This window comes from Danio rerio, chromosome 21 (assembly GCF_052040795.2).
Source record: "Danio rerio strain M-AB ecotype USA chromosome 21, GRCz13ab, whole genome shotgun sequence".
NCBI lineage: Eukaryota > Metazoa > Chordata > Actinopteri > Cypriniformes > Danionidae > Danio > Danio rerio.
In genome coordinates, this window is record NC_141041.1 from 30460237 (window position 1) to 30471856 (window position 11620).

At 36.2% G+C, this 11620-nt stretch overlaps 2 protein-coding genes across 8 annotated transcripts in view; one reads left to right on the top strand and one right to left on the bottom strand.

Annotated features, from left to right (window-relative positions):
- The window catches only part of rce1b (Ras converting CAAX endopeptidase 1b), a 45621-nt gene that overhangs the window by 27295 nt on the left and 6706 nt on the right, over window positions 1-11620 (bottom strand). The window contains exon 1 of one of the 7 annotated variants that reach the window (XM_087301616.1): window positions 1470-1499. The exons of 2 other annotated variants lie outside the window; for them this stretch is intronic. The gene's annotated coding sequence lies outside the window, so the exon portion shown is untranslated. Of the gene's footprint in view, window positions 1-1469; window positions 1676-11620 lie in introns of those variants that run through there. 4 more of the 7 variants (XM_087301604.1, XM_087301605.1, XM_087301600.1 and 1 more) reach the window with 4 other exon arrangements.
- On the top strand, window positions 984-10746 carry adss2l (adenylosuccinate synthase 2, like). The gene is given in 13 exon segments (NM_173237.3): window positions 984-1325; window positions 1628-1730; window positions 1883-1951; window positions 3371-3421; window positions 3575-3641; window positions 3752-3859; window positions 5545-5626; window positions 5708-5834; window positions 6943-7097; window positions 7205-7329; window positions 8452-8549; window positions 9534-9683; window positions 9863-10746. Coding segments are annotated over 13 exon segments (1407 nt in total). The 5' UTR covers window positions 984-1106; the 3' UTR covers window positions 9916-10746.

The following is an 11620-nucleotide window of genomic DNA, read 5'->3' on the forward strand; positions in this document are numbered from 1 at the left end:
CAGCTGAGACACTATCGGGAAAAAAAACATTTTTCATGCATCTCTCAATTTTAAGATTTCTGTCTGCTTTTCGTAAAGTGCTTAATTTTCAGTCTAATTGAAGGAAAGCATTCAAAATACACATTAGTATTTATTTGATCACACTTTATCCAGTTGTGTCAGTAGATTTAAAATACAACACGAGTTGTTTTTGTCTTAAATAGCAGCACTTTCATCTTCAGTTTGTTTCATATCTTCAGAAGGATTTTACAGGACTTGCTCATATATAATGTGCTTGTATATTACATTTTATTCTACTTTATTAAGCAGTGTATTCTTCTGAATTATGAAGTGATAAAAATAAACCCAAACTTCTTTCAGTAAAAACATTTTGACTCAATATAACCTAATTAATGTCAAATAAACAAACAAAATATTTGAACCAGACTTTATACAACATTCATTTTTGTGCAAGAAATGTATGCAAATCAGATTGAAACAATGCATCATCTGCATATTTAAAGATTTAAGAAAATGGACTTTGGTTTGATAACTTTTAATTTTATTCACTTGCGTTAAGACAAACATTCAGGTTTCTGCTAGATTATTAGATTGTAATGTCGTTTTTTATTAGAGCTGTTATGTATGAGCAAATAATAAAAAAAATAAAAAAAAATAAATAAATAAAAAAAAAAAAATATATATATATATATATATATATATATATATATATATATATATATATATATATATATATATATATATATATATATATATTTAGTAGCCAAAACAAAGACATATTCCCGTAACAACAATTTTTACAGTCTACTATGGGTACAACCCGCCAAAATACGACTGTGAAGTCACAAATGATAAGAGCCGAAAACTTTCAATTTACTAAAAATCATTTCAATAGCTTCATGTCTTATATACTCTGAATTTACTTCAATAACTCTTTTTACAACCACGCACGTTCTTTATGTGGAGCTTTCATGGCAGCATGTGCAAACCAAAGCACCTCTTTTGTTAACTTTTAGCCCCCGGACTTTTATTGTGAATCTGAAGGCCAATCTCGCGCGCAATTGTGTCGGTACCGCGTTCACGTTGTTCCCTCGCTTAGTTTCAGCATGGCAGCGGACAGCACAATGTCTAATGGTCAGGAAACGGCGTGTCTAAACGGCGAACCGGCGCTCAAACGCTCCAGAGACAGTCTGGATTCACTGCGGGTCCCGCGGGAGCCCCAGAATAAAGTGACCGTAGTGCTGGGCGCGCAGTGGGGCGATGAGGGGAAGGGGAAAGTGGTCGACCTCTTGGCAATGGACGCCGACATTGTATGCAGATGCCAGGTGGGTTTCCAGCCGCTTATCATTGTGTGTTTAATAAGAGTTCGCCGCGGAGATATAATATCTGCTACCTGAGATTTAGTTTCATTAGGCAATGTTATTGATGTAAGAGCGGAAATGCCCGCGTTCACAAGTCGCATCTCTAACCTCACAGGGCGAAACAAAGTTTTCCGAATTGTTGTTTTTGTCATTGCCACTTGTTGGCGGTAGAACTAGTGATGTAACCTGTCCATGATTTGTTTCGTCTTCATTCTGATCTTATCGCGATACTCCCGCTCGTGTTGATAACGTCAGTGTTTGTGCAGGGTGGAAATAACGCGGGACACACTGTGGTCGTGGACTCGGTCGAGTATGACTTCCACCTGCTGCCCAGCGGAGTTCTTAACAAAAAGGCCACTTCCTTTATTGGTATTGTTTGTTTGACCTTCCTGTTAAATTATTTGTTGTTTTGCTGCCCCCTAGATTGTACTATTAGTAAGATCTTAGTACTGTTTGACTCATTGCGTTTTGGATCAGATGTTGCCCGTGTATGTTGATCTTGATCTTGTTTTGTCTCACAGGAAATGGTGTTGTGATACACCTGCCAGGACTCTTTGACGAGGCTGAGAAGAACTTGCAGAAGGGCAATGGTAAGTGTTTCAATCCACAATCTGGATATTGAGTAAAATACATTAAATGTATGTGTTGTAGTGTTTGTGTGTCAGTAGTGGACCTGCATTGTTTTGCAAAACAATAGAAATTGAAAATATGACCAATTAAAAATATGAAAATTATTCAATAAGCTAATCTTCCTTACATTGTTGTGACGGCAAGTATTTTAAGACGCAAAGAAATGTGAGGTGGAAAAAGTAGTGGTTAAATTAGTTATATATTATATGTGCATGTATTGTATAATACATATGTATATGTACTAGGCATGGGCTGTACAGATTTTGACTGTATGATAACCTTGGATAAAAATATCACAGTATCACGGTATTGATTACTTCTCCAAAATATATATATTTTTTAAATGTCTGGCAAAAAAACTCAAACTTTTTTTAACACAATCTATTTTATTTTGAGAAACATTCAAAATATTTTGGAGCAGTAAACATGTCAGGATAAATAATTCAAATAAATTATTGACTTTAGTTTCAAAAAACACTGATTTCTTTACAATTTAAAACGGCATCCTTGGATATCTCTTCTGCTGGCGATATTGTTGTCCTAAAAAACAAACAAACAATTAAACAAAAACCTTACACATACCTTAGGAACGGTATAGCAGAATAGTTTGGCGGTTTTAAAATCTTGACTTTTCCAAACCGCTGTAAACATTAAAAACGGTTATCGTCCCATATCTAATATGTACACAAGTGCTTCAGGCATCACATTCTGTATCTGCATCAATTAAAATTTTGCGAAATGGCAAAAATACATATAAAACGTATTTAGAAAGTCCTTTCTTTCAAATATAAAATGTCATTTTTTTAACAAAATGATCATCATTCAGCAGAAGTACATATAATGCTGTGTTTAATTTAATTTGGTTTTCAGTAACTGAAAGTTGTGATTTAATACATGGTGTCAACATTTTAAAAAAAAAAACTAATCTCTGAATTAGTAAGGTTCTGGCTGCACTGTGATCTGTAAATAGTCTTTTATCACATTATTCTTGCTCTAAGTATTCCTGGCAAGTTTTATTTATTTATTTTTTTTCCATTTTCCCATTGAAATACGCTTTGAGGATGTTCAATTCAATTCACCTTTATTTCTATAGCGCTTTTACAGTGTAAATTGTGTCAAAGCAGCTTGACATAGACGTTCTAGTAAATTGAAACTGTCAGGCAAGTTTTCAGAGTTGAAGTTCAGTTCAGTGTAGTTTAATTTTCACTGCTGAAAGTCCAAACACTAAAGCGCAAATCCATCGATATGCAGCTTCAGAAGTCCCAGTGTCCCACAAGTCCCATGTGTTCTGTTAATCAAGATAGTGTTTTAATAATGAACTGAAAGCTGTGTTTCTGCTTTTGTATCAATTCTGTGTTCTTTTGCTTTGTATAATGCAGGACTTCAAGGATGGGAGGAACGACTGAAGATATCTGACCGGGCACACATTGGTACTTTTCTGTTTTGACTTCATCTGACCTTCATCTGAGTGATTAAGATGTGCTGCAGATGGCATTGACTTTGTACAACGGTTGTCTCATTCAAATACAAACACTTTGATATCTGTTCTGTTGAAGTTAAAGCTTTTCTGATTTTTCATATAGTGTTCAACTTCCACCAGGCTGTTGATGGCATACAGGAGCAGCTCAGACAACAGCAGGCAGGAAAAAAGTGAGTTATTTTCATTTTGCATGGAAACAGTTGCTTTGTAGATAAGTTTTTTTTTTTGTTGCTTATTTTTTTTTACTTGATTAATATTGAGTTTACGCTTTGTTTTACAGTTTGGGCACAACTAAGAAGGGTATTGGACCTGCATACTCTTCCAAAGCAGCACGTAATGGACTGAGAGTGTGTGATCTGGTCTCCGACTTCTCTGTCTTTGAAGAAAAGTGAGTATGAGAGATTTCCAATTGATTCTTTAGCAAAACAGTACTTTAATCGTGAAATATTAAGATTACGCGAAGCAGTGGCGCAGTAGATAGTGCTGTCGCCTCACAGCAAGAAGGTCACTGGTTCAAGCCTCGGCTCAGTTGGCGTTTCTGTGTGGAGTTTGCATGTTCTCCCTGTGTTCGCGGGGGTTTCCCCTGGGTGCTCCGGTTTCCCCCACAGTTCAAAGACATGTTGTACAGGTGAATTGCGTAGGCTAAATTGTCCTTAGTGTATGTGTGTGTGGATGTTTCCCAGAGATGGGTTGCGGCTGGAAGGGCATCCGCTGCGTAAAAACTTGCTGGATAAATTGACGGTTCATTCCACTGTGGCGACCCTGGATTAATAAAGGGACTAAGCCCAAGAAAATGAATGAATGAATATTAAGATTACATTTTTATTTTATATGTTATTTTTGTTGCTAATATTAAATAATTTAATTACCGTATTTTCCGCACTATAAGGCGCACCTAAAAGCCTTAAATTTTGTTATAAAACGGCCATGCGCCTAATAATCCGGTGCGCTTTATGTGTGCACGGAGTTCAAAAATCTGTCTAATCTGGACAGTTAGAAGACCAACTTGAATGAATTCGGAGCTTGCTGTCATTCCGGGAGGAGTAACAAAAGAACTTCAACCGCTGGATATTGGTGTAGACGGCGTTTAAAGTGAAGTTGCGAGCAGCGTGGGAGCAATGGATGACATACGGCGAACACACTTTTACTAAGACTGGTAAGCATGCCGGGCGAGTTACGCCACCATAAGTGAATGGATTGTGGATGCCTGGGCTAGGGTGTCTGCTTTAACTGTTGTCCGAGCTTTCGCAAAAGCCGGAACAGCCACCCGGCAATGAGACTGACTCCGACAATGATGAGAGAGAACCCGGCGTGTTTGATGACGAAACTGCCCAGCTGTTCAATTCAGACACAGAAGATGAGGACTTTGATGGATTTTTGGGAGAAGACTGATTGAAAAAAATAATAATGTGAGTGTATTGTTAAATAGTACAATAAAGTTCAACTAAACTATGTTAACTGTTTTGCTTCCATTACCTTTTTTGCAGACAGTGTATTTTAGCGTGCGCCTTATAATACGGTGCGCCTTATGTATGGGTCAAGTACAGAAATAGACCCCGTACTTGAGACTGCGTCTTATAATCCGGTGCGCTTTATAGTGCGGAAAATACGGTATTTTACCATTTTATTTTAGTAACCTTTTATTTAGGCCACTTGCATAAGATCAGGGTATCTGCGGGGTCCTAAAGTCTTAAATTCACTGAAATATTCTGTTGTAGATCATTTTAAAAGGGTCTTAATTTCCCTATGTCCATGTAATGGAGCTAATGCCCATCCAGAACACTAACATCCCATCTCAATAAAAGTTTTAACACAAGTTTATTTATTAACGTCATTTACTGATATAGTTTAATTATCTTCCTTACAATAACATTTGCTTTTAATGGTTATTTAAATGTTTTAACTGGGCCATTAGTAAAAATACTTGGTGTTTAGCCTTGTGTAAGCCTGAAATTTCTTTCATAATGGTCTCAAAAAGTCTTAAATTTGACTTGATGAATCCTGTAGAAATCCTGGCGGTATTCTCAACAAATGTCAACTGAAAGATTAATATATGTAATTTGTTCTCCACAGGTTTCGGGTGCTGGCTGGACATTATCAGACCACTTATCCTAATCTTAACATTGACATTGATGCTGAGCTTCAGCAGCTCAAGGTGATTATTAGCATCGCTGCATTTTTCAATTTGGTACCTTCTCAGTTGTGAACCTGTAAATAATATTTACTCCATTTGCAGAATTTTGCTGAAAGATTACGGCCACTAGTGACTGATGGGGTTTATTTCATGCACAAAGCCCTCACTGGACCAAGCAAGAAGATTCTGGTGGAAGGAGCCAATGCTGCTTTACTGGATATTGATTTTGGTATGAGAAATATTCTTGCATAAATAGGACTTGTTTTTGTTTTGTGTATTTTAAAATATCTTAAGTTAAAAAACAATGATATTTGCTTCTCTTAATATCCATTCAAAATCCAGGGTCAATTTTACATAGTTGCTCTAATGATGGCTTTTATATTCATGTAAAATGACATTCATTAATTGTAATATTGTGCAAAACACAACAGCTCCTTTTTTTTTTTTTTTTTTTTTCATCAAAGGCTGTGTAAGTTCAGCTTCTTAGTCAGTGAAAGTCAGGGACATTGATATTTGGCTAAGAGTGGGAACTCTGTGAAGATAACTTGAGGTCTTGTGATGCACGGTTCACTCATAATCAGTCTGTAACTTGCACTCTAGCAACTTTTGCTGAGGCTGTGGATTAAAAGTAGATGTTGCAAGGTTTAGTTTTTGTACAGACCAGTAGTTTTACTGTGAGACCTCAGTGTTTCAACTGAAGTCACATGTATTCATTTTGTCTTGCCTGTATGTTTTTTTTTTTTGGTATGTCTTTGGTGTGTTTCACTTGTTGCATCTAGTCGGCTTAATTTGAGATTAAGTAGACCAGATCAGATTCAGTATCTGCCATCGGCTGAAGAGTGTGCTCTGATTGGTTATTCAGCAGTGAGTAAGAGCCTGAGAACAAAAGCTGAAGTGACATAACCAAATAAAACATTCAAGTAAAGTAGCAACAAAAAGTAGTCTGTAATTTTGCTACATTTTTCAAATGTTTGCAAACTATGTGGTTTATAAGATTATCAGACAAGTTTGCACAAGCTAATCCCCCTGGGTGAGTGACAATTACTGAAATAATGGAACAACATGTTGCGTTGAGCGTGGGAAGTTCTGGTTATGGGGCGGAAAAACACTTGCTCTCATGCAGGTGCATTAAGCATGCTCTCCTTTTCTGTCAGCTGCCATTCGTTTATTGTGTTCATGTGCAGCTTTGTGGTCCAGATGTGGCCAACGCAAGCTGACAACAAATTTAGTTATGTTGGCGCTATTTCATTGGCATTGGCACAGCCCTAAATGAACAGCACATTTTACTTTTGTGGGCGAAGCATCTCTTTAACTTTAGATGTATCCATGTCTCTCAGGGACCTACCCCTTTGTGACCTCATCAAACTGCACTGTTGGAGGCGTCTGCACAGGTCTTGGCATCCCCCCATCTCATGTTGGCCGTGTGTATGGAGTGGTGAAGGCCTACACCACCAGGGTTGGAGTCGGGGCATTTCCCACTGAGCAGAACAATGTGAGTGTTTTTGTGGGTTGGAAATAGTGAATCATTTTTTAATATTCAGTGACATTCTCTTGTTTGTCTTTATGTTTGAACATTTTTAATACTCTTTCATTTTGTAGGAAATTGGAGATCTGCTGCAGAGCAGAGGGAGGGAATTTGGAGTTACAACAGGCAGGCGGCGGCGCTGTGGGTGGCTGGATCTGGTTTTGGTTCGCTATGCCCACATGGTTAACGGGTTTTCAGCGTAAGTTGTGTTGAGTGTTTTACATGTGCTTTCATTCAAACATTTGGCCAAATACTTTTTTTTTTTTTTTTGAACAATGTGTTTATTGTTTTTGATTTTGCAAGACAGGTAACAGAAAAACACTATTCCATTTCGTCACAATTATTTCACACCCCAACAAAAGAACAACACTCTCTTCTCCCTTATAGAAATACACAGAATTCTCACACAAGAGACAATTTGCAAAACAAAAATTGCTAGGTACCCAAAAACCAAGTATACATTACTGTATTTTACACACAAGTTACATTATCCAACAAAACGAAACACACACACACACTCACAAAAAAAAAAAAAACTGTATACTTCGTTACACCTCTTGTAATAAATGACCAATATTATTGTTTTTAATTTAGTAATTAAACGGCTTCCATATTTCTTCATATTCATCTATTTTGTTTTTAGTAAAATATGTTACATATTTTACATACATACACTGTGCCATGGCATTAATCCAAGTTCCAATAGATGGTGGATCAGGTCTTTTCCAGCTAAGAGCTATCATTCTTTTAGCTTGTAATATAGCATAATCTATGAATTTGCGCTGCTGAAGATTTAGTTTTAGGTTCTTTAGGTATAAATGTAGCAAAATCATTTTTGCATCTAGTGAAATATTCAAGGTACAATTATCTTTGTAATATTAATCACTTCCACCCAAAAGTCTCTAATAATGTTGCATTCCCAAACACAATGCACAAATAAACCCTGAGCCTCTCTGCATTTAAAGCATGTATCAGGTTTTATTAAACCTATTTAGGCCAAATACTTTTTAAAATGAAACACTCATTAGAATGCTTTCATATAAGAAATGCAAGCAATATTGTGAAATGTTGTTCATTTAAAACATTAGTTTCATGTTTTATTCGATCTTTTAAATTATTTATTCCGATACTTTGTACCGTTGGGACCTTTTATGTATCTGTATAACAGGTTTATCCAAATTAACATGTTGAAATGGTTTACTAATGAATTTATTTTTGAGGTAATTATGAATTGTTAGTTTTTATAGTTGTTTTTGTTTGCTGCAAGGTGTTGGTAATCTTATAATTAATTAAACAACACTTATTCTTCTATTTCTCTTAGCATTGCGCTGACTAAGTTGGACATTCTTGACACATTGCCTGAAATAAAGATTGGCACAGCCTACACAGTTGATGGAAAGCCTCTTCCCAGTTTTCCTGGTAAGGAACCTGCTCCTGTTTTTAGATTTCATCACTCAGTGTAATGTTACTCATGTATTATTATTTAATTGATTATTTATTTATTTTATACAGGGATAATGTACAAGATGACATGTGCCAGAGTTAGCTATAAACCAGGAAGTTGTAACAGGTTTAACTATAAAAAATATTAATAATACAATATACACTTACTGTACAATACATACAATACATCATTGTCAATAAAATGAAATCAAATCAGTGGCGGCATATTTGATTTTTCTTTAGACCAAATTTTAAGAACAGTTTTATTAATGTTGCTCTGACTGAAAAAACGGATCGTCCAGAAACAGTTCTCTTGACTTTAACTGAACAATCACCTCTAACCGATGACCTAGTCTGTCTTGTATTGTCCTTGCAGACAATCACACATTGTTGAGAGGAGGTGGTGCAAGATCATGAAATATTTTCTACATTAAACACACGTCAGGATAAAATAAGAAACTGTCAAATGTAATTTATGGTGTTCAAAACAGTTACAGTAATGATGGCAGTAATTACAGGTAATATACAATGGTTTTAATGTTGTAATGTTTGTTTGGGACCAGTTTGTAGCACAATAAAATAAAAAAGGGAAAATCATTGTGTTCATAAAAGAAGTTTAGCAGCACTCATAGGTAACTGATGCCTGAAGTTTATAAATCCTCAGGTTTGCTGTAGCACTTTTGGAAAACTTTTAAATGTGTTTTTTAACATTTAAATTAGAGTCAAAACTGTACCTAAATATTTAAAATTATTAACTATATTTATTACTACTCCATTAACTAAAATATCTGAGCAATGCTCCTCATTTTTCTTAATTGAAAAAAACATTCCCACAGTTTTACTTGCATTGAGGGTGAGACATGAACGACATAACCAGTCTGAAACTTTCTTGCGTGCAGCAGTAAGATATTAGTTTTGGTTAGTATGTTCATAATGGAGAGCTTTTGTTTTATATTTCAGCAAACATGGACATGCTCACAAAGGTTCAGGTGACTTATGAGACGTTCCCTGGCTGGAGTTGTAGCACTGAGGGAGTGCGCAGCTTCGATGAGCTGCCTACACAGGCACAAAGCTACATTAAATTTATTGAGGATTTTCTGCAAGTGCCAGGTAACATACACTGACCTTAATGTTCTGTTTATTTAAGTCAAAATAACACATGCCTGTCAGTAGGAATTTTAGGTGTACTGCAGAAAAGCTAATGCCATTACATGTTTAAAATTTGAAGTACCATTACTTAACACTACATACTGGCATGCTTACACATACAAATATGTTTCTCTTTTCAGTGAAGTGGGTTGGAGTTGGCAAGTCAAGAGAAAGCATGATCAAGCTGTTTTGACGAGGGCGAAGGGACAGGCTGAGCTGATGGTCATCGACTGGTCTGGCACGACATTTATCATCATGACCGCTGGAGCACCTGAACTGGCTTTTATGCATCAGCGCTGAGATGAAGACTAACCGTGGGTTTAGAATCCACTGAATGTCCCACTCAAAGTGAACACCAGCATTGTGTATAGGGGTCAGATTTGAGCACCAGACCTGCTTCAGTGCATTTGTAATTGCTTGATTCGTTCCTGTTTGTTTCCAAAGCGCATCCCAGACCTGCTCAGAACATACCTCTGCTAATCAGTAGTAGTCTGCCGGTAAAGTAATGAGCTCCCAACTGAAAGGCTTCATCATATTTTGCCGTATTTCTTAAAGTCAGACTTGCACTCTGAGCATTTAAATTACCACATTTATTGCTATTAGGTGGATAAAACCAAACTTTTAAGATTGTAATGTACTGTTTATTTTTTATGTGATCAAGTATGAGGGGTGAGCGCTATATCTTTTGTCTTTTAATTGTTTGTGTATACTTTAACATTGGTTTGATACCAAAAGGGACCTTCTCTTGAGGCTTTATGATATTGAAAGAAAAAAAAGAAAACATTTTCAGCCTTCTGTCAGTGATTAGTGCACTCAGACACAGCTCTTGAATCTATAATAACTGATAGACATTGCATTCCACCTAGTGCACAAACTCATTTGCTGCTGTTTTTTTGACAAATAAAGTGCAAAACTAAGTATAGTTTGAAAGTGAATGTTTGATTCTTTTTGACTTGCATTTTAATTCCAATAAAATGCATAAATTGATAGGTGAGCCAAAATATTGACCATCTGCCTAACATGCTGTTGGTTTTCTGTATACTTCCAAAACTGCATACATCCCCAACAGATTCTTTTAGACCTGTAGATTATGAGGTGGATCAAATGTGTTGATCCAGCACGTCACAGATTCTTACTTGAATTAAGATTCGGAGAACTTTAAAGAGAGGACAAAATATTTACCTCTTCATCTTCAAACCTATAGCTAAACAGCAACTTGCCCAAGGGCACCTCAGTTGTGGGTACTGCAACTGGAAGGGAGTGATGTTACAAGTCCAGCTCATTAAAAATTAGACCCCCTGCCATTTTATGATGTCCAATGGCTCATCATTAGCACTCTTATGATTACAATGTTTAGCTATGGAGAAAAATGCAGTGAGATTTATCTCATAACATTTTTTTTTTCACATGTAGCACAGTATACAATATGTTGGCTCAAACCGAACAGGATGGCCTTTGATGCCATTGTGCTTAAGAAATTTTTGGGCACTTGTTTTGACAGGTACGATGACCCAGTCACCTTGCCTTAACAATTTGACCCTGTCAACATGTACATTACATGAGAACTGATCAACTTTGATTCACTTCATTATCACCGGTCATATGACTGTACTTGCACTCTCAAAAGAATACATAGGAAATATTTGAAAGCACCAGGGGCATCAATCTTTTTTTATTGTAGAAATAATATTTTACAATGTATATTTATTTCTATGATTTAATGTGTGCTATTATTTAGAAATAGCACAAATTAGATGTAGATTCTATGGTAAAGTGCACGCAGTAAATAACCACCTCAGGACAGGATATATTTTGCAATACAGTGTCATCATGAGAATATGACTAACAGTTAAATGGGGAAAAGATTTCGAATGAAGACTGTAACAGAATTTGACGTC